This window comes from Procambarus clarkii, chromosome 15 (assembly GCF_040958095.1).
Source record: "Procambarus clarkii isolate CNS0578487 chromosome 15, FALCON_Pclarkii_2.0, whole genome shotgun sequence".
Taxonomy (NCBI): Eukaryota; Metazoa; Arthropoda; class Malacostraca; order Decapoda; family Cambaridae; genus Procambarus; species Procambarus clarkii.
In genome coordinates this window covers 6,608,244-6,636,005 of record NC_091164.1, presented here as the reverse complement: position 1 = coordinate 6,636,005, position 27,762 = coordinate 6,608,244, and the positions used below count along the sequence as shown (strand labels likewise).

The 27,762-nt window shown below is 36.3% G+C and overlaps 2 protein-coding genes across 2 annotated transcripts in view; both read left to right on the top strand.

The window, feature by feature from the left end:
• Positions 1–25,854, top strand: part of LOC123759096 (lysosomal acid glucosylceramidase) — a 95,801-nt gene extending 69,947 nt beyond the window's left edge. The window contains exon 13 of the mRNA XM_069324936.1: positions 25,367–25,854. The gene's annotated coding sequence lies outside the window, so the exon portion shown is untranslated. The remainder of the gene's footprint in view (positions 1–25,366) is intronic.
• On the top strand, positions 513–25,854 carry LOC123759098 (lysosomal acid glucosylceramidase). Its single transcript, XM_045743953.2, has 12 exons — positions 513–779; positions 8,036–8,215; positions 9,285–9,414; positions 9,958–10,111; positions 10,726–10,886; positions 11,704–11,785; positions 11,910–12,065; positions 19,557–19,701; positions 20,015–20,097; positions 20,250–20,360; positions 20,825–20,991; positions 25,273–25,854. Exons 1-12 carry the CDS (start codon positions 728–730, stop codon positions 25,367–25,369), a joined length of 1,518 nt encoding a protein of 505 aa, XP_045599909.2. The 5' UTR covers positions 513–727; the 3' UTR covers positions 25,370–25,854.
• Positions 25,855–27,762: the final 1,908 nt, after the last annotated feature.

Genomic DNA, 27,762 nt, shown 5'->3' with positions numbered 1-27,762 from the left:
AGAGAAAATTCGTGTTAGAATTATTAATCTTACTTTTTCGGTCATATTTAATGATATATGTCTACAGGAAAGACTGCTACCAAAATATACTAATATATATATATATATATATATATATATATATATATATATATATATATATATATATATATATATATATATATATACATATATATATATATATATATATATATGTATATATATATATATATATATATATATATATATATATATATATATATATATATGTATATATATATATATATATATTCCCCTTCTTCCAGCTAGAGGTGGTACTCCCTTCCATATTTAAAAAAAAAAAATATATATATATATATATATATATATATATATATATATATATATATATATATATATATATATATATATATATATATATTGTCAATAAAAATCCTTCTACTAAAAAAATAATGTTTCTGAATGTGGTATCTGGTGATACACATCACCTTGGATGGTAGACGGTAGCAGCAGGAGGTGAAGGTGATGTAGAGGGCGTGGGAACTTGCAGGTGGCAGCAGGGTGTACAGCACTACTGTTCCGCAGGAGGCGTACTCAGCAGCAGGCGTGCGCAGCAAGAGTGTGGCACAGCAGGAGTGCGGTGAAGCAAGTGCGGTACAGCAAGTCCGGTACAGCAGGAGTGTGGTACAGCAAGTGTGGTACACACAAGGGTGACACAGCATCAGGGAACAGAGCCACACAGCCAATCATGAAGACATTAGCGGTTGTGTTGGGGCTCCTGTGTTGTGTCGCGGCTCAAGGTAACGATGACCAGTCTAAGATCAGTCCTTCAAGACCCATTCATTTATGCTCCCTGATGGTGTAACTCCTCATCTCCACTACTACCCAACAACGCCACCTCATCTCCTCTACTGCCCCATCATCACCACAATCTCATCTCCACTACTGCCCACTACGATGGGGCAGTAGTGGCGATGAAATATTTGTAGCTCATCAAACAAGCTACAAGGGAAATAAAAATAGACTGGGAGACGATAAACTGGACTAGGATAAGTTGGGTAATAATAGGATAGGTTAGGTAAGGTTAAGATAGGTTTGCTTCCAAGTTTGCTTCGTGGAAACTTGTTAGGTGGAAAACAACTTGAGTTTTTGTTCAAGTTGTTTCCGTCTAACCTACAGGTTTGCAGGTTATCCTGCAAAGTTCGTTAAATTCGTATCTGTGGTAATGATATTAATATTCCCATATAAATATGTTGAAGTCAATCGTTCCTCCGATATTATTAGAGGAATAAGTGAAGAAGTTAGCAGAGGCGACAGAAACAGAGGGACACTCGCCTGTCAATTCATGACTCTTAAAGGGTTCTTTGTTGCTAATCATCCAGCAAACTTATAGTAAACATCTCATCCATTCCAAAAGTAATATCATGGCATCTCATCTTTTTCTAATATTTATGCATGACAACCGGGATGTCTATTAATCTCGCAAGTTTTAAAAGAGTAATTTTATAAACATTTTTAGCTCACACACTATAAGAAACATGGGTTGTATATCCTAGATAACTATAAGTAAATTTCTCCCACTAATCTAATACTAAATCTAAAATACTAAATACTAATCTAATACTAAAAAATACAGGCAGACAGATATTTCATTGTTAAATTATATTCTTATATCTGTGAACCAAAATATTACTTTACATATATCTTAACTTGTACTTTTTTACTGTGAAAAACACTACAGTTATAAAATCTTTCTGAGAAAAACTTTTACTAAAACAAAAACTTGTCAAATTTTCCCCAAAAAATTCTAAAGAAATATACTTTGATTTTGCTAAAACAAATCTCTAAAATCGTTTTCTAAGGCAAACTTTATCCGTAACAAAATTAAAACTTAAAGACTTTTACAGAGACAAAACTTTTTCTGCAACAAAACTTTTTCAATCTTGCTGGCACTTTTCTGGGACAAACTATTTTAATATTAAAAAATATTACAAAACTGTTTTCTGTGAAAACCTTTCAAAAGTTACCAAAAACATAATCACCTAATCAACAAGATATTTCCTAACCAAACTTATTTTCCAACTTGTCAAAACCAAAAGCCAACCGAGCACTTCTTTTTTCCCCTATTATTTAACAACAGGTTAACTTTAAAACTTTCAAAACTATATATTCTCTAAGCATATTATTACAAAGTTTCGTTTGTAAGCATGTCCACAGTAACTCAACTATCCTAACATAACCAAATTAATACTTTGACTTTCAAGCAATATACACAAACATCTTCTCTAAGCACATAGTTTTCATAGTCTTAACACATAATGGGAATTAATAGGTCATTGTGTGTTCTATGTTCTTGCTTCTACTGTTTTTGTGTTGGTTCGGGGTCATGAAGTGGGAAGAATGTAATTATGTGTTAATTGGCTATTGATTGCTGATTTTGACTTTTTGATGTGTAGTGCCTCGCTGATGTCGAGTCTCCTGTTGTCGTTTGTACCTGTCAATATGTACGTTGCCAGTTCAGAACATAGAACACGCAATGGCCTATTAAAGAACATTTTGCCATTGATCAGCTTGTTCATCTCAAAAATGTTCTGTATCACCTCACCCCAAGCAAATATAAGCCTTGGCAGGGTATGGAAAATTTATCTCTAAAAATGTAAGGAGTGTCTTGCAAAACGCTTCCCTAGGCGTCAGACCATAAATATAGTGTCAAAAAGAACTTTGGAGAGTTAATTATTCAATTTCCCTCGACAGTGAAGAAAAACATAAGAAGTATTGAGAAGGACTGAACTAGGATAAGTCCAGTTAGAATCCATAAGTGTTAGAATCATTAATCTTACCCTTTCGGTCATATTCAACAACATATATTTACAAGAAAGACTGTTACCATATATATTTATACATATATAACTGAAAACTCACACCCTAGAAGTGACTCGAACCCATACTGCCAGGAGCACTATGCAGCTGGTGTACAGGGCACCTTATCCACTCGACCATCACGTCCAGAGAAAAGCTGATGGTAGCCGAGGGCATTTGATGCCGGCGGGCTGATGGGCATAGTATTTCATCAAATCACCTCATTCTTTGGGGCACTTGTGAGGAACACAAATGCGAACAAACCTGAATGGTCCCCAGGCATACATGCAACTGAAAACTCACACCCTAGAAGTGACTCGAACCCATACTGCCAGGAGCACTATACAACTGGTGTACAGGGCACCTTATCCACTCGACCATCATGACCAGACAAAAGCTGATGGTAGCCGAGGCTATTTGCCCATCTATATATACATATATATATATATATATATTAGTATATTTTGGTAGCAGTCTTTCCTGTAGACATATATTATTAAATATGACCGAAAAATATTATACCCATTGTTTCGTGTTCTGTCTTGTGTTGAAAGTTTGTTTTCACCTCATCCAAAACTGTTGTAACATATCACCTCACCCAAATGCAGGTATAAAATCGAAGCTGTTTGAACTCTGTTCAGTTATAGTTGTGTGTGTGTAAACGAAAGTCTTTGAAAATGTAATAAGTTTTACGTAACACACTCAAGTGTCGCGTCAGACTAGAAATAAAAATGAATTTTGGAGAATTGATTTTTCAGTTACCATCAACAGTGAAAAGAAATATAAGAAACAGAGAAAATTCGTGTTAGAATTATTAATTTTACTTTTTCGGTTATATTTAATAATATACATATATATATTAGCATATTTTGGTAGCAGTCTTTCCTGTAGACATATATTATTAAATATGACCGAAAAAGTAAGATTAATAATTCTAACACGAATATTCTCAATCTTTCGTACATTTCTTTTCACTGTTGGAGGTAATTCAAAAATCAATTCTCCAAAATTCATTTTTATTTCTAGTCTGACGCGACACTTGAGTGCGGTTTGTAAAACTTATTACATTTTCAAAGACTTTAGTTTAAACATACACAACTGAATAGAACTTACACATCTCCGATTTTGTTTATATCTACATTTGATTGAGGTGGATGGGGTGAGGTGGTATTTAATAAGGTATTAATTTCATCAACACAAGACAGAGCACGAAACAATGGGTATTGAATAAAAGTGATTGTAGAAAGCCTATTGGTCCATATTTCTTGATGCTTCTATATTGGAGCGGAGTCTTGAGGTGGGTAGAATATAGTTGTGCATTAATTGGCTGTTGATTGCTGGTGTTGACTTCTTGATGTGTAGTGCTTCGCAAACGTCAAGCCGCCTGCTATCGCTGTATCTATCGATGATTTCTGCGTTGTTTACTAGGATTTCTCTGGCGATGGTTTGGTTGTGGGAAGAGATTATATGTTTCTTAATGGAGCCCTGTTGCTTATGCATCGTTAAACGCCTGGAAAGAGATGTTGTTGTCTTGCCTATATACTGGGTTTTTTGGAGCTTACAGTCTCCAAGAGGGCATTTGAAGGCATAGACGACGTTGGTCTCTTTTAAAGCGTTCTGTTTTGTGTCTGGAGAGTTTCTCATGAGTAGTCTTAGTCGACATGAACTTGAAACCGGCCATATACTGCAGGTATGTTGACGACATTTTTAAACAGGTACCTGATGTCAGACATCTGCAGGAGCTGAAGGAGGCATTTGAGCGGAGTTCCGTGCTGCGTTTCACTTACGAGATGGAAAAGGATGGGAAGCTGCCCTTTCTAGATGTAACAGTCATGGAAAAGAGCGGAGGTTTCCACACTGCAGTCTACACTAAGGAAACGAACATAGGAATGTGCCTAAATGCCAAAAGCGACTGCCCAGATAGGTACAAGAGGAGTGTTGTTAACGCATATGTCGACCGTGCTCTCAGCCACAGCTCAGAATGGAAGCAAGTCGACGAAGAACTCTGTAGGGTAAGGCCCTTCCTAGTCAACAACGGCTTCTCCAATGGTTTCGTCGAAGACATCATAAGAAGGAAAGTGAAACGCCATGCAACCTCTGAAGAGACAACCAACACAACACCTATACCCCCCTAATAGACTATTTTACAGGAACTTCTTTTCCACAGCTCATAAAACGGAGGAAAGGGTCCTGAAAGATATTGTTAATAGAAACGTTATCCCTACAGACAAAAATCAAAGGATGCAACTGACGATTTACTATTTACTATTGTACCTAGTAGCCAGAACGCACTTCTCAGCCTACTATGCAAGGGCCGATTTGCCTAATAAGCCAAGTTTTCATGAATTAATTGTTTTTCGACTACCTAACCTACCTAACCTAACCTAACCTATCTTTTCCTGCTACCTAACCTAACCTAACCTATAAAGATAGGTTAGGTTTGGTTAGGTTCGGTCATATATCTACGTTAGTTTTAACTCCAATTAATAGAAATTGATCTCATACATAATGAAATGGGTAGCTTTATCATTTCATAAGAAAAAAATTTGAGGAAATATTATTAATTCAGGAAAACTTGGCTTATTAGGCAAATCGGGCCTTGCATAGTAGGCCGAGTACGACGTTCTGGCTACTAGGTACATATATATATATATATATATATATATATATATATATATGTGTGTGTGTGTGTGTGTGTGTGTGTGTGTGTGTGTGTGTGTGTGTGTGTGTGTGTGTGTGTGTGTGTGTGTGTGTGTGTGTGTGTGTGTGTGTGTGTGTGTGTGTGTGTGTGTGTGTTGTTGTTGTTGAATATGACCGAAAAGGTAAAATTACTAATTCTAACACGAATTTTCTCAATGTTTCTTATACTTTTCTTCACTGTCGGTGGTAATGGAAATATAAATTCTCCAAAATTCCTTTTTATTTACGGTCTGACAGCTTACCGTATTTCGTAATGGCTTATTACATTTTCAAAGACTTAATTTACACACAAATTCATCGTACTTGTGCTCTATTGGGTGAGGTGAACAAACTTGTGACAAACACAAGACAGAACACGAAACAATGGGTATAACTTCGATATGAGAGCATAAGAATGGAAGTAACTGCAGAAGGCCTATTGACCCATACTTCCTCTTGCTGCTTCCATATTGGTTCGGGGTTTTGAAGTGGGTAGAATATAGTTATTTAATAATTGGCTGTTGATTACTGATGTTGACTTTTTGATGTGTAGTGCCTCACTGACATCGAGCCGCCTGCTATCGGTGTACCAATCAATGATTTCTGTGTTGTTTGTTAAGATTTCTGTGACTCAGCAACCCATGTGCGTTGCTGAGCCACAGCAACTTTCCCTGTCCCCCAGTCCTCCCCACCATTCCCCCCTCACCTGTCTCCTCGGCATCCCAACCATTCCCCTCTCCAACGACCCCTCGTCCTTCCCACCGTTCTCACTCCCCTGTCCCTCTGTCGTCTCCACCATTCTCCATTTCCCCATCCCTCGTCCCAACCATCCCAAACTCCCCCGTCCCCTCGTCCTTCCCCACCATTCCCCACTCCCTTGTCCGGTGCCTTCTTAAATGGTTTGATGTTTCTATCAGAAAATTTGGAATATCAAGTGATCTGATGTTCCCTTCACTGAAAAATAAGAAAAATAGTAAAAAAAATTAAATGAAAACATGAAAAAATAAAAAAATAAACTATACTCACGAAATGAACAGTATAGTAAACAACACAGTTCAATTCCAACGGAATTCACACAAAACAATTATATAAAAATGAAAATAAATCAAAATCTATGAAAATTCAATTTATCAATGCAATCAGAAACATTGAAATGGAATTGTAGCATATTTAGTATAGCATGTGTGTTGCTCTTACATGCAACAGATGGCGTTGTTTTTCAAGAAAAGCATTGTTTTACCTGTCATAGGTGTGGCATCTATACTTATACCTACGAAATGGACGGTATGGTAAACAACACAGCTCAATTCCAACAAAATTTCACACAAAATAATAAAATAAAAAATAAAATAAATCGAAATCTGAAAATAAAATTTATCAATGCAATCGGAAACATTAAAATGGAATGCGTGACATATTTAGCATAGTGTGTGTGCATGTTGCTATTATGTGCAACAGATGGCGCTGTTTTTCAAAAACGCATGTTTTTACCTGTCACAGGGGTGGCATCTATATAGTAGGTATATAAAAAGACCCGCTTATTCGAATGCAACGTTGTGTAAAAATTTCAAAGCAATCGGTGAAGAACTTTCAGAGATTACAGCGTGTGTTGCTCTTACGTCCAGCAGATGGTGCTGTTATAAAAAAAAAATGTTTTTTTTCCTGTCACAGGAGAGACATGTATATAGTAAATATATAAAAAGACGCGCTTATTCGAATGCAACGTTGTGTCAACATTTTAAAACAATCGGTAAAGAGGTTTCGAAGATTTTTCCTCCCATGTAAAACTCATGAAAAACACAGTTTTTCTGAAAAAAAAACATTTTTTTTTACCGTCACAGACGTGATCTATATAGTATGTATATACAAACCTGCTCGGATGCGAATGGAACGTTATGTGAAAATTTCAAAGCAATCGGTGACGAACGTTCGGAGATTAGCGGTTATGCACAAGCGATCATTTCCATTTTTATTTATATAGATTAAAGTTCTAGCTGTATGCAGTGCCACTGGACACAAAATATTTTTTATACAATCGCAATTTTAAAAAATTATTTACATATACTCACTACCAAAAATAACGCTCCATTCAAACACATAATATAACATATATATCACATTATTGGGATTTCTTTGTAAATTTTTAAGGGAATGATTGCTAGTTAACTCCTTTACCCACACCAGAGTGCATGCGGGCTATTTGAAAAACCTGCTTGGCGCCAGTTAGGTGGCTCCAGGCATCCTAGTGGACTCAATAGGGTTTCAGGTTCAATAGCTTTAGTATATAATGGTCTATGGGCACGGCGTGCAACTAATGTTAACCAAAATGCTGATTCTGTCCTTTGATTTTCCTCAAAGATATATGTCATTGTGATTTTGTTGTGAATTGTTATTATTATTATTGTTATTATTATTATTATTATTATTATTATTGTCATTATTATTATTATTATTATTATTATTATTATTATTATTATTATTATTATTATTATTATTATTATTATTATTATTACTACAGTATGCAACCCTCGGTCCTTTGGATACGACAGTGTGGTGTGTGTCTGCAACGCGACCTACTGCGACCAGCCGGGCATCATCAACTTCCCTGAAGAAGGCAGCTTCACCGTCGTCACCTCCAGCAGGGACGGCCTCAGGTTCAACGTGGAGACCTTCCCCGTCTCCAGCGAAGCCGACCCCGGTATGTAGTCCATGTAGGGAGGGAGGCAGAGGCTCCGGGGCTTGAAGGAATCACCTCTTATGAAGCAGGAGTTTGCAACATTCTTCTAATGCTGCATTTTCTTGTTTATACATTTTCATCCAAAAACTTGTTGCAATACAATGTTTATTAAAATATATGTTAAAATTCTAGTTACAATAGAATTTGCTATATTGTACCATGAATTTCCGCGTTTCCAAAACTTTGTTTAGGCATTTACAAGCCATCAAAATTCCTACTCAGGGAGCATATTTACATTACAATATGGCTGTTATTTATTTCTATATATAATCTACAAGTATTAAATACACTTTGAAGTTTACTTGACTGCTCATTTCTCTTAAATTTCATTTGTAACCTTTTTAATATTTGTTAGAACAAATTTCGTGACGGCATATGAAGGGAAGGAAACTATAAGGAGAAAGCGCCAAGCAATTACAACTATTTAGCACTTGGAATGGGTCAAGATAAGGATTTGGGATGGGACGGGGGAGAAAGAAATGGTGCCCAATCACTTGGACGGTCGGGGATTGAACAGCGACCTGCAAGAAGCGAAACCGTCGCTCTGCCGTCCTGTCCAAGTGGGAAAACAATGAAAATTATTGCAAAAATCACATGAAAATACGGTTTATAACTGCTTTAAGCAATGAAAACAACGTTTAAAGAGAGTCCACCATGTTCCCATGTCAACCTAATTGTGTAACGTTACTGACATATAATGTTTGTCAACAAGCTTTACGAAGCAATACTGGACATGTGAGTAAATCATAAAGCTAATCGCCCTATTCTACCGCACGGTTGTAGGTTCCGTGTTGGACTGAACCACAAGGTTGTCTGCCGAGGGTTGGATTGTGGTATGGGAGATGATATGGTTGGTTGTGTGTGTTCTCACTCATATGTAAACTAGTAAGTGCATGTGATAGATAACATGAGAGCAATCAAGCAACATTCGTAATTGTGCTATACTACCAATAGCATCTCTTCACTGAATTCAGTGAGTAAACAATGTCATTTGCAAACAATACATTGATATTTTAACTCCCGTCCGCAGACGCGGAGGAGATAACAGTGAACCGAGAGGACGTTTACCACACCATACTGGGCTTCGGCGGCGCCTTCACCGACTCCACAGGTCTCAATGTTGTAGCCCTCTCCAGCCAGCTCCAGGAACACTTCCTCCGGTAAGCATGTGATGGTACTAGCCTAGTGCCCGCACTAGTATTACAAGCATGTGATGACACTAGCCTGGTGCCGGCACTAGTATTACAAGCATGTGATGACACTAGCCTAGTGCCCGCACTAATATTACCAGCATGTGATGACACTAGCCTAGTACCCGCAATAATATTACCAGCATGTGATGACACTAGCCTAGTGCCCGCACTAATATTACCAGCATGTGATGACACTAGCCTAGTGCCCGTACTAATATTACAAGCATGTGATGGTATTAGCATAGTGCCCACACTAATATTACAAGCATGTGATGGTACTAGCTTAGTGCTCGCACTAATATTACAAGCATGTTATGACACTAGCCTAGCGCCTGTACTAATATTACAAGCTGTATCCTTTAGGATCTGGATCAATATTTTTTTGTAGTTATTTATATAGGAGCAATCCCTGGAGAGGTAAGACCAAAACGGAACCAATAAAATATATGTAATATAGTGCTCTGTTGGTATGATCAACAACAAAAATATTCTCGTTGTATATTTCCGCAGATCCTATTTTGCTCCTGAAGGGATTGGATACACAATAGGTCGTATCCCGATTGCTGGCTGCGACTGTTCCACCAGGACCTACTCCTACGACGATGTGGAAGGCGACGCCGAACTCGTACACTGGAATTTAACCGAAGAGGATCACCTGTATAAGGTAATAACAGAGTGAACATATAAACTCTATGAATATGTTATTATACAGATCTGTTTATATTTCAACTTGAATATGCATTTAGAAAACCAACCTGCGCCTATATATCATATCAATATTATGTACGAGTGGAGTCAATCAAGTTCATTGAACTTAATACATCTATTTACGTCTGTAATGTTATTCTTACTACATTTATCTAAACAAAAAATGATTTATTCCTGTGTTTGACTGTTATGTGTGTGTTCATAAGACCCCGTTCATTCTATCTCAAGCACACCTTAATGTGTGTGTTGGCTCAATGGTTATAAGTCCTATAGTTCATCCTAGATCAAGCATAGCCTAATTCATTCAAGTTATTGTATAAATGACATTTATATGTTTATGGTCATTTATTGTAACAATCTGGTTCATATATTACAAGCATATAAAAATTCAACAATTACATAACAATTAACTTGTAATTACATAACTTGTAATTACAATTACAAGCACATAACAATTCAAATTAGTCCATTACACTGGAACACTCATAAAAGTGCTCGAAATTTTTGCTCAAATTTTGCCACACACATCTATTTGAGATAAATACAAATAAAATAAAATTTTAATGGCAGATTCCTTTGATCCTGCGAGCGAAAGAAATGACAGCTTATCCACTAAAGATGTTCGGCTCACCATGGTCGTCCCCAGCCTGGATGAAGACTAATGGCATGTTCAATGGGTCAGGCATACTCATAGCTGAGTATTGGCAACCCTGGGCCAATTACATTGTCAAGTAGGTGTTCTAGAGACAGTTGTTGAGACAGTGATTTGTAAACTCCTTCAGAAATTATGATTTATCTTTAAGAATAAATGCTGTGATATTAAAAACTGAATATCTATATCTATCTAATATTATGTCTCTCTAATTAGGAGTCCAGACATTTGGACTAGCCACAAATATCTTTCACACATGAAACATGGGGTGTATCTGAGTATCATAGGCTAGTCAGGGTCTGCCCAATTTCCAAACTTTTAAGAAATTTCGGCATTTTACTGGTCGCCCTGCAATTTTCTCAAAGTATGACATAAAATCGGGGCTGTGTTTTTCGTAAAGTTTTAATGCTTATTTCCTCATCTTACTTACACAGGTGAAATGTGGGAGGGTTAAGAGAAGGGAAGAGTGGGAAAGTTGGGTTGGATAGTTGGAGAGTGGAGAGGTGCATGATGGGGGGGCTGAATGTGGAGAAGGGGAAGAGGGGAGCAGAAGGGGGTGAGGGGGGAAAGAGAAGGAGAAGTGGGATGTTGGAGATAGGTAGAAGCAGGTGGGAGACAGAGAAATTGAAAGAAAAGTGGAGATGTTGAAAGAAAATGGTAGGAGTAAAGGGGCAAGGGGGAAAGAGAACTATGCACAGCCAGGTAACCTTTACAGCTATACCAGTGGAGAAAGCCTAAAATATTTATTTACATTAGATGAAATTAGCTCTTGATTACAAAACCATATCACCAATTTGAACCAATTCACAATTTTCTTAAAACATTTGCTAAATATCTAAATAAACAATATCGTTTAATTGATAAATATGTTATATCTTGTAATAATTTCATATCAGGTTTTTGGACGCCTATGAGGCTGCGGGAGTCGAAATGTGGGGCCTCACGCCACAGAATGAACCTCTCGGTGGTCTTACTGATGTAAGTATCCTTCATATTATAATCTCAACATGCTGACTGTAAGTCCTTTCAAATTGCCTTGCAAATATTGTTAGCGTGTGATCAGATCAATAATGCATTATGTTAAGTGTATATACTGTGGCAGGAGTGGGACATAAACGCTCTTGGATGGTCGGCTGAGTCAATGCGAGACTGGCTCAGGGATAACTTGGGACCCACGCTCGAGGCTGCTGGCTATCGTCGCCTTAAGATGATGGTGGATGATAATGACAGGGACACACTAACTTGGTACATCGAGCCGGTAAGTCATTGTGCAGTGTCGATGGTTAAACTGATGGTGATTGTCCGAAATTACTTTGCTTGGACCACCTCTGTGTGCAACGGTGCTGTAGCAGGAGGGTTAACTACTCTCAGTGGTTATCAAAAAGTGTAAAGTGCCTAGAGCAACAACACAGAATCCAGAATGAATCCTGCCAGAGTATAGGTCGTGTCTGACTCAAGCTGATGAAGTAGGGAATCAGAGATTCGGTTACACCAAAATGTATAATGATGAGTGCTAGTATAGTATAGATCCCGTTTATGAGGACGACAGATTATTATGTGAGGGACAAGGGATTCACTAATACAGCCTTGTATATCTTACAATAATTAATTTATTTACATTAAAACTCATGGAAATATTTACATGTGGTTGGGGGATAATTGTCTTTACTCTAAGAAGTGTTGTATACAAGGCAACACCCATTGCTGTCTTACCTTAATCTGAGTACTGGTAATATGACACGCTTCAACAAATCATGGCTGCTTAACACCACTGCCATATTCTAGGGGCAATTATAGGAGTTCTAATGCTCGTGAGAAAATTGCTGATGCTATCCATGATGCTCGTGAGAAAATTGCAGGCACACAAATTCTGACGTGTTGGAAAATAATCACAAACACCTTCTCACTCATAGACTATGCATCACCCATTGGGGTCTTACTGAAAACGGATTCTCCGATATTAAGTCAAGAAAATCCTTCAGTCTCACTGGGATGCACTTAATTAAGCACCTCGAAATGTGAGAGAGTGTGTAAGTAGGGTAAATGGTGACTAAATCCGTGTATGACATTTAGAGAATGATGTGCAAAGTCGTAGACTTATATTGGGATTGTAAAAGCCTTGGACTTTTTTCTTCAAAATTGTTTTGTTTTCTTCAAAAATGGTGTGCAAGAGCGTAGACTAAATTGAGAAGTAGAAGGCATAGCCTAAATGAGAATTAATTGTGATCAACTCCTTAGTAGTTGAGAATACCTACTAATAATCATTTAGTTCATCAAAAAATAGAGTGTATAGAGAAAAAGGTTGGTTTAGTGAAAGTAGATGAGTATAAGAGGAACTTTGGCAGCTAAAATGTTTCAGAGTAAAAAGACGTGAGGAAAAAACAAATACAGTGTAGTACAAATTGTGATTCAATAAATATGAAAATTCATATATATATATATATATATATATATATATATATATATATATATATATATATATATATTGGTGTATACTGGCAGCAGGTTTTCTTTCAAACATGTTTCATTGAATATGACCGCATATTCTGTATTTATTATTTTCTGGTTTAGGGCTTCTATCCCTCTAACTATTTTCTTAGCATCAGGGCTTAATTGAAATAGGAGTTCTCCAAAACTCATTTTCGTACTTTTAAGGTGAAGAAAAGAAGTGATTTACTATAGAGTGTATTACACTTATTTGTATAATTTGCACGACGTTTCGAACCTCCATGGTTCATTCTCAAGTGAAATAGATCTTACAATACTAGTTGATTTTATACCCGCATTAGGTCAGGTGATAATACAATGAAGGTGAAAACATGGGGGGATACATAAGGGATAAACATAGGGGCTGCAGAAGGCTTATTGGCCCATACGAGGCATCTCCTATCTAAACACAAAGATTAATCCAGTGTAATTGGCCTGTTATGTTGGACATTGTCTTCTGTGTTGGCATCGATATGTTCTTGTCTTGTCCTTACTCTCATGGTGGGTAGAGTAAATAGTTCCGTGATTTGGGTGTTTATGGTAGGTCGCTCTATTCTTATGTGATTTTTTTTTTTTTTTTTTTTTTTTTTTTTTTTTTTTGAACTTTGCCAGGTGATAAGTTGGGGTTGGTATTTGGCTGATTATAGGGCGTAGTGGGTTACCTGGTTTATGCGTCTTAACATTGCCGTAGGCATATCCTAAGCCATAGTCGCCTTGAAGTTTATTGAAATGCACACTACCTTTCTTTGCGTTGATTGCTGTAATTGTTTTGTTTACTTTTCTTATTCACATAAGAATAGAGCGACCTACCATGAACACCCAAATCACGGAACTATTTACTCTACCCACCATGAGAGTAAGGACAAGACAAGAACATATCGATGCCAACACAGAAGACAATGTCCAACATAACAGGCCAATTACACTGGATTAATCTTTGTGTTTAGATAGGAGATGCCTCGTATGGGCCAATAAGCCTTCTGCAGCCCCTATGTTTATCCCTTATGTATCCCCCCATGTTTTCACCTTCATTGTATTATCACCTGACCTAATGCGGGTATAAAATCAACTAGTATTGTAAGATCTATTTCACTTGAGAATGAACCATGGAGGTTCGAAACGTCGTGCAAATTATACAAATAAGTGTAATACACTCTATAGTAAATCACTTCTTTTCTTCACCTTAAAAGTACGAAAATGAGTTTTGGAGAACTCCTATTTCAATTAAGCCCTGATGCTAAGAAAATAGTTAGAGGGATAGAAGCCCTAAACCAGAAAATAATAAATACAGAATATGCGGTCATATTCAATGAAACATATATATATATATATATATATATATATATATATATATATATATATATATATATATATATATATATATATATATATATATATATATATATATCACAAACACTGGAAACTGCAATCACCCCCCTTCACATTTCCAGTCTAATAGCAAGGAGAGAAGAAACTTTGCCATGACTATCAGCTCATTACCAACACAATTACTCTGAGAAACATGACTGACATTGTCTACCACCACCTGTTACCAGCTACTACCACCACAGCAACCCCAATACTACATATATATTGGCTGGGTGGGCTATTGATAAGAGCATCCGCCCCCTTCAGCCTAGTCTGTTATGCCAAATTGGTCATTAACGGCATATGATTTGTACATATATTACACTTGAAGTAAATAGAAAGAGAGAGAGAGAAGAGAGTAATGTACAGCTAGGAAGCTGTGTACAAGGTTCCATGAGAATTCGTAAGGAATTATCTTTTAAAGTATCTTTTTTAACTATACATTGATAAAGTTCAATCCCAGTCACGCAGGCAGTTTACCATAGTAGAGACAATAAGAATATTTTACATGATAATAAAGTTATTTCTCATTTAAACCTGCCAAACCTGACATTCCCCTCTGGCTACCAGCCCACCACTGAGTCCAGCTACTAGCATCTCCCAGAGGGGTAGCACCCTACCACTGCTACCTGCCCCACCAATGCTCCTACCACCACCCCCACAAGGGTAATAGTCTTTAAACAGATTGTCATTCATTCTTTATAACATCTTATATCTTAACCAATTTTTATGTAAATAATTATTGATAACCAGCGAGTAGAAATATTTACAAACAACTATTTTTATCCCTGCAATTAAATATATGCTATCCCTTTTTGTTTTCACCAGATCATTTGTCTTTGTCCCCACCTTTTGAGGATAATATCAGGTATTAGATACAAATCATTAAGAGACAATCTCATAGTGAGAGAGAGAGAGTAATGCAAGCTTTTGTTTGTAAGATCCCTTAATCCTATCGAGGGTCTAATCCTTGAGAGCTCGTCAGTCTACAATTACCACACACAGTAGATAATGTCAGTCTTCATCCATACGCATTTCATCTGCACACCTCTAGATAGCCAACACGCCTTGATCGTTGTAGTAATTAAGAGCTTAACATAGAATAAATTTCATAAAATACTCAGAAAGATATGTCTCACTCCTCCTGCTGAGAGGGTAATGAGATGAACTAATTATTTGCAGTGCTAGAGATCGATCCCCATCATAGGTTGCACCCCACTTGATATAGGTACGAATTTCACATTATTCATTTCAATCTCTCTCAGTCCAAGTTCCATAGGAAGCTTTTAAAGAATTGATTTGTTATAAATTATTTACTACTAATATTTATTTAGTCATTTACCAAAGATTATTTTCAAAATCTATAACAATGCATTTATGCTTATCAATTTATTATTTATAACAATTGTTCTTAAACAAACTATGCTTTATACAGTAATAAATTTATTAAACAATCTTTGCTTAACGACCCTTAACTAAAATGACTATTCAAAAATGGTCAAAGGAATCTATCATCACTTTTTCTTATCCAACACTATACTTCGTGGAATAAAAATAATAGTCGTAGGTGATTTCTTCATAATATTTATAAACTAAACTTATTCTATGAGTCATCTTTATACTCCAACGTTACACTCAATGTTATCAAAATCACTCTTTGAGACACCAAAGATTTGTCATAGAATATCTTTGTCATCAAAGATAATCTGAAACATCAAAATTACACTCAAACCATCAAAATTACACTCAAAGTATCAAAATTACACTCAAACTGTCAAAATTACACTCAAACTATCAAAATTACACTCAAACTATCAAAATTACACTCAAACCATCAAAATTACACTCAAACCATCAAAATTACACTCAAACTCAAAATTACACTCAAACCATCAAGTATACTCTTTGAGTTATCAAGAATACACTTAAAGACATCAAAGATAATCTCGAACATCAAGATTACACTCAAACCATCAAAGATAATCTCAAACATCAAGATTACACTCAAACCATCAAGTATACTCTTTGAGTTATCAAGAATACACTCAGAGACGTCAAATATAACCTCAATGAAATCAGGACTACACTCATTGACATCAAGATTAATCTTCAACACCTCAAAGATATTCTCAAGAGTGATCAGTGTTATTCTCAGATCCATGAAGCTTATACTCTAACTCACCTGTGGGCATCAAAGAAAGATTCTAAGACCTCAAAGGATCCTCATCTAACATTTTAAATAACAAGCATACTTTCAAGTACATCTTCACACATTTAAGGATACGCACCAGAACGCTAACCCATTACTGCAGTCATATTTAGTCAATCTTTTCATATCACATTTTAATTACAAATGCAACTTCAATAGACAAGGGTAACGCTCCTGTATCATATTTTAACTATAGTGTGTGTTAAACTTACTAAGTCATGTCATTATGTATTCACAATCAACTTTAAGAATTATTTCAAACTAAATATGTATAACTTTTCATGACATTTGTAGCATTTTTTATTTATGTAACTTCCATTAAGCAGTAGTTTTCTATATCATAAATATTATTATTAAGGAAAACCTTTTACCAGAATCATATCTTGTAATGTAACTTATTATACACTAACTTTTCTGTAACTTTATGTTATATCTCTGATCAAACTTTCTGTCAACTTAATACAATGGCACTAAGACTACCGTGTTATCTGCATTTATTATGTTTCACATCTCTGACAATAATATCTCTCACATAAAAACACTATTCTTTAAGTAACTAGTTCAATATTTAATAGCATACCTGCATTTCTGTTTATTCATTTTTCTGTAACATAATTTGCATTAATACTTGCACAAATATATATGTCACAATTTCATCTACACATACAATTACATTCGCAAGCTAGTATAAACTTTTACTAAGTCTTCCAACTCTCACAAAATTACGCTTACACTCCTACATCAACTTGCAAATACACATGCAGTTACATTTATAAAGTCAATCTCTTCATATCACATCTTAATTACAAATACAACTTCAACAGTCAAGGGAATCGTTCATGCATCATATTTTAACTATAGCTTGTGTTAAACTTATTATGACATGTCATTATGCAGTCATCACCAACTATAAGTATTAATTCAAACTAATCATTGGTAACTTTTCGTAAGATTTGCATCTTTTCTTATTCATGTAACTTCCATTAATCAGTAGTTTTTCTATGTCATATATATTATTATTAAGAAAAACGTTTACCCACTTGTAATGTAACTTGTTATACAATATCTTTCCATAACTTTATATTATATCTCTGACCAAACTTTCTCTCAACTTAATACAATGGTACTAAGACTACCATGTTATCTGCATTTAATATGTTTCACATCCTTGATATGCCCGAAACTCTTTGCGTAATAGTGGCTTTAGGCATTGTATGTACTAGCCCTATCTATAAATCTATCACTCTTTGTAAAATCTCTTGTATGTATGTACCTTACCTAAATAAACATTTGATTTGATTTGATATGAATAATAACTCTCACAAAAATCTCCGTTCTTTAACTAACTAGTTCAAATTTTCGTGCCATACTAGCATTTTTGTTAATTAATTATTCTGTTTAAAATGTATTCTCTTATCTGCTGTATATTAAATTATTCCCTGAACATCATTGCATTATCTCACCAGACATAACTTACATAACTTCCAAACATAACTTATGTAGCATATCTTATTTAAAGCACCATCTTATTCTCTCTGAATCATTCATTTTTTGTTAATTTACCCAGACATCACTATTTCACACTTTCAGTGACAGTTACATTCCTTAATTTTAATATCACATTTGCAAACATATACAGACGTACAGAAATTCCCATGATGAGTTCACTTTGACATTACTTGCATTAATACTTACACAAATATATATAAACTAACTCACACTAAAGTAACTCACTTTCATAAACTAACTCACCATAATATACTAACTCACATTGATATATTAACCCACTCTGATCAAGTAATTTGCTCTGACCAACTATCTCACTCTGAACAGCTATCTCACTCTGATCGACTAAGTTACTCTGATCAACTAATTTCCTCTGAAAAAATATCTCACTCTGAAAACTAAGTCATGCTGAAAACTTACACACACAAGATGAAGCCACCCTAAAAGGCATGAATAACCCATAAGGGACTAAAGATGTTTTTGTTGTTGATATATATATTCAGAACGAAATGTCCATGTAGCACGCACTATAGTGAGCCCATAAGGCGACTAAAGATTGATGAAGATTAAGCCACCCAAGAGGTGGCACGGGCATGAATAGCCCGTAAGGGATTGAAGAATTGTTGTTGTTTCAGATTTAGCTACTCAGGACGAAGTATCCATGTAGCACGGGCTATGGTGAGCCCGTGGACTGAAGAGAACTTTCAGTGTATATATACTGAGAAGCAGTGTACACCTCGCAGTGTATAAATCCATCTCTGATGTATTTATGACCATGTAATCAAATAACCACATGCATATTTGAAATACAAAATCCACAAAATTATTATGCAGAAATTAGTCATATATTCCAACATAATATAATTATGTTGGAATATATGACCATAATTTTGCTAATCTTGAAAACCTTTAAATTTTACAAAAATATGCAGGCGATGAGTCACAATAACGTGGCTGAAGTATGTTGACCAGACCACACACTAGAAGTTGAAGGGACGACGACGTTTCGGTCCCTTCATTTTATACATTGCAATAATTGTCCGTAGTATAATATGAATTAACATAATGCTAACATGAATGATGGTTTAGTTATGAAATTTTTGCCTCAGTCTTCAATCATTATTTATATTTTGGCAACTATGGTCATTATAGATTTAATAAACAGTTCACACGTAACAGATGCTGGAGGATCCCGAGTGTGCTCAATACATCGACGGCACGGCAGTCCACTGGTACAGGGACAACGTAACAGACACGGAAATTCTGGACAAGACCCACGCTCTCTCTCCAGAAAGGTTTATTTTGTACACAGAGGCCTGTCAAGGTGAGGACAAAACCGATGACTTGTGTGGAGCGGAGATAATATTTCAAGCAGAAAACTTAGGATCAGTACTTTTTTATTTAGTATCCAACGTGGGCCATATTTCCTCATACACTTTGACCCCCTCCATCCCAACATGTCCTGGTCTGATCCCCTGGCACGTTGTTCCATTACTCGCTCGCTGACATCTTACGCCCATGTGTGAAGTGATTAATACAGAGCTTCCTATAATATGTCAGAGGATGCTCCAACGAGACAGGAGTCTGTGAACCAAAAACTACCGCTCATTCAGCATAGTAATCATATTGTCTTGCAGGATGGGACGTTCAGGGGTCGGAATTAAGTGTTAAGCTTGGGTCATGGCTGCGTGCTGAACAGTACGTCCACTCCATTTTGGATGTGAGTACCGCCTTCAGTTATAATTACACAACCAAAATAAGTAAAGCACGTTAATGATCATTTATTGCTCTTTCGCATTTATTGCGTGCAGGAAAAGATCGTTCTCTCTATAAAGAGTATTGTATTATGGTAAAATGTTGTGATGTTTGCAGGCCGTGAACCACTACTCAACGGGCTGGGTGGACTGGAACATGGCTCTGGACACGCTGGGGGGACCCAACTGGGCTAACAACTTCCTCGACTCTCCCGTCATTATCGACGCCGTCAGTATACCCCAAATATTATCCTTTGTTTTCCCTAGTCATTCAGTATAGTTTAAATTCTATTATATAATTCTGAAGTACCGTCTACAAGGGTATATGTAAAACAATTGTTGGTACATGGACACATACAGAGATAAGTGGTACCGTTGTGAGTAATCACTATACTAGCAAGTATGTATTTGATATTTTGTTATTAAGAAATATAACTCAAAGCCAAAATTTGTAGCTTAATATATTTGTAAAGGTTTAATTAAGATATTACAATGAAGATGTAAATACAATAACAGTATGCATATGGTGTAGTTCTGTAGTATATTTCCTCAAAGATATGACGTTTAAAAGAGTACAAAACATACATGATATTAGCAGAGCCGTCTTTAAGAAGGCACTAATCACGTCCATGTGAACATTACAATGTTCATATTTACAGAATTCGCAATACCAATAAAATTTCACCTGTGCAGGAAGTTGACGAGTTTTACAAGCAGCCAATGTTTTATGCCATCGGTCATTTGAGCAAGTTCGTGGTTCCCGGCGCCCAGCGGATCTCTTGGTCGACCACGTCAGACTTCCTGGAGGTGGCCGCCTTCATCGACCCGTCAGGACGCACTGTCGTCGTTGTCCTCAACAGGTAAGGAAGGAAACTGACACGAGTTCAATATATTATCTCTCAGTGTGTTTTAATTGTCTCTAGTGGCAGTATACAGCCGACATACAACGTTAACCTTGTGTGTAGTGCTGTTCATAACTACGAGCTTAAATCCAGCTTTGTACAAACTGGAAAATATCACACATTGTGACTATCATTAAGCATATACGATATGTACAAATATATATTTGAATGTGTTTGTATATATTCGTAAATAGTGTATGAACACTAAATTAACCAATTCACTGAAGCTATGGCTAACTGTGAAGGCCTACAAATTTATGCTTACATTGTATTTACCTGAATTTACTTGAGGGCTACCAACACTAATGGCCTCGACGAGAATGGGAGGCCGGCGGCTTGTCAAAGGTCACCCCATTTGTCCTGTGGAAAAAAACTCCCACATCAGCCATAAATTGTTAATGCAACCGGTAGAAATAAATTGCTGCTGGTTGTGTTAATTCCATTATACATAAACACATTAGTTAGTCATATTGGAGACTGAAAATAACGACTTTACTTAAGAAAACAGGGTTAATTTCCCCCGTGTCGTTTGCATCTCGTTACAAAATCTATTTAGCTAATGTTACACTAAAATCATCAGTCTCTGGACTGAACGCAAAATAAAATGAATCTACTAAATTAATTACACAGTCACTGAAGATCTGACAACATTTCTGTGTGTATTAAAGTGAGGGCGAAGAGGTAGAACAGCTTGTTGGCAGAGCCCGAATGCACGGGGAAGTTGTGTAAAACCCTGGTTTGTGTCTCGGAGAGGGTGCAGGATCCGTGTGAAGTCAGTGGAATTCCCGGTTGCAATTCTTTTGACCATGTCAAAAGAATATAGTCCTGTATATATATATATATAGTCTATAGTCTATTGTATATAGTCCTGGGGACCATTCAGGCTTGTTTGCATATATATATATATATATATATATATATATATATATATATATATATATATATATATATATATATATATATATATATATATATATGTCGTACCTAGTAGCCAGAACGCACTTCTCAGCCTACTATGCAAGGCGCGTTTTGCCTAATAAGCCAAGTTTTAATGAATTAATATATTTTCTCAAATTTTTTTCTTATGAAATGATAAAGCTACTCATTTCATTATGTATGAGGTCAATTTTTTTTTATTGGAGGTAAAATTTACTTAGATATATGACCGAACCTAACCAACCCTACCTAACCTAACCTAACCTATCTTTATAGGTTAGGTTAGGTTAGGTAGTCGAAAAACAATTAATTCATGAAAACTTGGCTTATTAGGCAAATCGGGCCTTGCATAGTAGGCATAGAAGTGCGTTCTGGCTACTAGGTACGACATATATATATATATATATATATATATATATATATATATATATATATATGTCGTACCTAGTAGCCAGAACGCACTTTTTGGACTACTATGCAAGGCCCGATTTGCCTAATAAGCCAAGTTTTCCTGAATTAATATGTTTTCTCTAATTTTTTTCTTATGAAATGATAAAGCTACCCATTTTATTATGTATGAGGGAAATTTTTTTTTATTGGAGTTAAAATTAACGTAGATATATGACCGAACCTTACCAACCCTACCTAACCTAACCTAACCTATCTTTATAGGTTAGGTTAGGTTAGGTAGCCGAAAACGTTAGGTTAGGTTAGGTTAGGTAGGTTAGGTAGTCGAAAAAACATTAATTCATGAAAACTAGGCTTATTAGGCAAATCGGGCCTTGCATAGTAGGCTGAGAAGTGCGTTCTGGCTACTAGGTACGACATATATATATATATATATATATATATATATATATATATATATATATATATATATATATATATATATATATATGTCGTACCTAGTAGCCAGAACGCACTTCTCACCCTACTATGCAAGGCCCAATTTGCCTAATAAGCCAAATTTTCATGAATTAATTGTTTTTCGACAACCTAACCTACCTAACCTAACCTAACCTAACTTTTTCGGCTACCAAACCTAACCTAACCTATAAAGATAGGTTAGGTTAGGTTAGGTAGGGTTGGTTAGGTTCGGTCATATATCTACGTTAATTTTAACTCCAATAAAAAAAATTGACCTCATACATAATGAAATGGGTAATGTTATCATTTCATAAGAAAAAAATTAGAGAAAATATATTAATTCAGGAAAACTTGGCTTATTAGGCAAATCGGGCCTTGCATAGTAGGCCGAGAAGTGCATTCTGGCTACTAGGTACGATATATATATATATATATATATATATATATATATATATATATATATATATATATATATATATATATATATGGCTACTAGGTACGACATATATATATATATATATATATATATATATATATATATATATATATATATATATATATATATATATATATATATATATATATATATATATATATATGGCTACTAGGTACGACATATATATATATATATATATATATATATATATATATATATATATATATATATTGTTAATGCTTATATTAACATTATCATACAAAAACAAAACATACAAAAAAATAATAGGGGTGGTAGGAGAGAAAAAGATTAAAGTATTCAGTGAGAATCCACAAGATCTTCTCGGAATGCTCTTTGTTTTCTTCGAGGATGTGGGTCCCTGCAATTACACCAGAGGTGGTACCCCTCTGTATATATATATCTGTATATATATATATATATATATATATATATATATGTATATATATATATATATATATATATATATATATATATATATATATATATATATATATACATATATATATATATATATATATATGACGACTGAAAACTCACACCCCAGAAGTGACTCGAACCCATACTCCCAGGAGCAACGCAACTGGTATCTACAGGACGCCTTAATCCACTTGACCATCACTTCCTTATGTTCGATCGTGATGGTCAAGCGGATTAAGGCGTCCTGTAGATACCAGTTGCGTTGCTCCTGGGAGTATGGGTTCGAGTCACTTCTGGGGTGTGAGTTTTCAGTCGCATATAGTCCTGGGGACCATTCAGGCTTGTTCGCATATATATATATATATATATATATATATATATATATATATATATATATATATATATATATATATATATATATATGTCGTACCTAGTAGCCAGAAAGCACTTCTCAGCCTACTATGCAAGGCCCGATTTGCCTAATAAGCCAAGTTTTCATGAATTAATGTTTTTTCGACTATCTAACCTACCTAACCTAACCTACCTTTTCGGCTACCTAACCTAACCTAACCTATAAAGATAGGTTAGGTTAGGTTAGGTAGGGTTGGTTAGGTTCGGTCATATATCTACGTTAATTTTAACTCCAATAAAAAAAAATTGACCTCATACATAATGAAATCGGTAGCTTTATCATTTCATAAGAAAAAAATTAGAGAAAATATATTAATTCAGGAAAACTTGGCTTATTAAGCAAATCGGGCCTTGCATAGCAGGCTGAGAAGTGCGTTCTGGCTACTAGGTACGACATATATATATATATATATATATATATATATATATATATATATATATATATATATATATATATATATATATATATATATATATATGTCGTACCTAATAGCCAGAACGCACTTCTCGGCCTACTATTCAAGGCCCGATTTGCCTAATAAGCCAAGTTTTCATGAATTAATGTTTTTTCGTCTACCTAACCTACCTAACCTAACCTAACTTAGCTTTTTTTGGCTACCTAACCTAACCTTACCTATAAATATAGGTTAGGTTAGGTTAGGTAGGGTTGTTTAGGTTCGGTCATATATCTACGTTAATTTTAACTCCAATAAAAAAAAATTGACCTCATACATAGAGAAAAGGGTTGCTTTATCATTTCATAAGAAAAAAATTATAGTAAATATATTAATTCAGGAAAACTTGGCTTATTAGGCAAATCGGGCCTTGAATAGTAGGCTGAGAAGTGAGTTCTGGCTACTAGGTACGACATATATATATATATATATATATATATATATATATATATATATATATATATATATATATATATATATATATATATATATATATATCTTCACAAAACACAAAATCTTCAATAATACAAACTGGAAGAATAATCCGGATCATTACATTTTTTTAATTGCATATATTTTAGAACCTGCAGGCCTGGTATACACGTGTTCATTGTCTTTAAGCGCCAAGAGGCACTTGAGGACTTGAACAACGAGAACTTCTCCGCTTTGCTAAGCTGTCGTTATTTTTCTTCGCAGGAATGATGAGGAAGAACAGTTGACAGTGACAGACGGCTCCTCATCTTTCCTCAACTTCAAGATACCTCCCAAAGCCATCCAGACTATCCTGTACTAGCATCCTGTGGGACCTAGCTAGATCCAGACTATCCTGCACTAGCATCCTTCAGGACCTAGCTAGATCCTGCCACTGAACAAGACTCGCTAGATCCTGTCATTGAACAAGACACTAGCTAGTTCCTGTCATTGAACAAGACCACTTGCTAGCTACAACTCTTAGTCTCAACAGATGCGAGTTACAGTAAATGTTGTGGATATATTATTAGCAGTATGCGTTTAATTGGTTAACTTGGCGCAAAATATTTCTCCATCAATCAAGCCCGGTTGTTTGAAGCTTACTCTAAGAATCAGATAATTGACTCTTAACTCACCATATTAATCCATCACCAGGTACACTCCTGGTTTGTGTCCGCTTATGCAGACAGACGACAATAACACAGTCAGTACTGAGAAGAACTAACTTACACAGATAGGAACTTAAATTATACAGCTATCATGCGGGAGGTGTTCCTTTAGTGTTTGTATATTAATTAAATGATCAAATACTGTTTTATTCTTGAAACCTTAAACACACACACACACACACACACACACACACACACACACACACACACACACACACACACACACACACACACACACACACACACACACACACACACACACGCACGCACGCACGCACGCACGCGCACACGCACACACGCACACACACGCACACACACACACACACGCACGCACGCACGCACGCACGCGCACACGCACACACGCACACACAGACGCACACACACACACACACACACACACACACACACACACACACACACACACACACACACACACACACACACACACACACACACACACACACACACACACACACACACACACACACACAATTCTATGATAAAGTAACAAGGATAAGGCAGGACAGAGAAGGCTGGGCAAACTGCATATTTCTTGACTGCCAAAAGGGCTTTGATACAGTACCGCACATGAGACTGCTATACAAACTTGAGAGGCAGGCAGAAGTAAGCGGAAAGGCCCTAGTATGGGTGAAGAGCTACCTAACAGGAAGGAGCCAGAGGGTAATGGTAAGGGGCGAGAAGTCGGACTGGCGAACAGTAACAAGTGGAGTACCTCAAGGATCAGTGCTGGGACCAATCCTCTTTCTAATTTACGTAAATGATATGTTTACAGGAGTGGAATCATACATGTCAATGTTTGCGGATGACGCAAAATTAATGAGAAGAGTTGTGACAGACGAGGATTGTAGGATCCTCCAAGAGGACTTAAACAGGTTGCAGAGATGGTCAGGGAAATGGCTACTGGAGTTCAACGCTAGTAAATGTAAAGTTATGGAAATGGGATCAGGTGATAGGAGACCAAAGGAACAGTACACAATGAAGGGGAACAGCCTACCTGTAACGATTCGAGAAAGAGACCTGGGAGTGGATGTGACACCTAATCTAACTCCTGAGGCACATATAAATAGGATAACGACAGCAGCGTACTCTACAATGGCAAAAATTAGAACTTCATTCAGAAACCTAAATGAGGAGGCTTTTAGGGCGCTTTACACTGCTTACGTGAGACCAGTCTTAGAGTATGCCGCGCCATCATGGAGACCCCACCTGAAGAAACACATAAGGAAACTGGAGAAGGTTCAGAGGTTTGCGACGAGGCTTGTCCCAGAGTTACGAGGAATGGGATATGAAGAGAGTCTGAAGGAACTGAACCTTACGACACTAGAGAAAAGAAGGGAGAGAGGAGATATGATAGGGACATATAAAATACTCAGGGGAATTGACAAAGTGGAAATAGATGAAATGTTCACACGTAATAATAACAGAACGAGGGGACATGGGTGGAAACTGGAAACTCAGATGAGTCACAGAGATGTTAGGAAGTTTTCTTTTAGCGTGAGAGTAGTGGAAAAATGGAATGCACTTGGGGAACAGGTTGTGGAAGCAAACTCTATTCATACTTTTAAAATTAGGTATGATAGGGAAATGGGACAGGAGTCATTGCTGTAAACAACCGATAGCTGGAAAGGCGGGATCCAAGAGTCAATGCTCGATCCTGCAAGCACAAATAGGTGAGTACAAATAGGTGAGTACACACACATACACAGGTGATACCACAGGTGATACACACACACATACATAGAGGTGGTATTCATAAGCGAGAACAGGAAAGAGGACCTGTTAGCAAGGAGGAGCACTCTAGGAAATGTACAAAAGTTCAAAAAAGTATTCCTGCAGAAGGATATGACAAGGGATGAGAAAGTGAGGGCAGCAGACGAGAGGAGAGAGCGTAGGGAAAGAGAAAGGAATCAGAGACCCACAATCCCGAACCCTACAATCCCAGAGGGGAGTGGGGAACCCTTTACAAACAGTTCAGCAGCCACAGGAAGTGGAGCACCACCCCCACATTCTACCCAATAGGTACCCT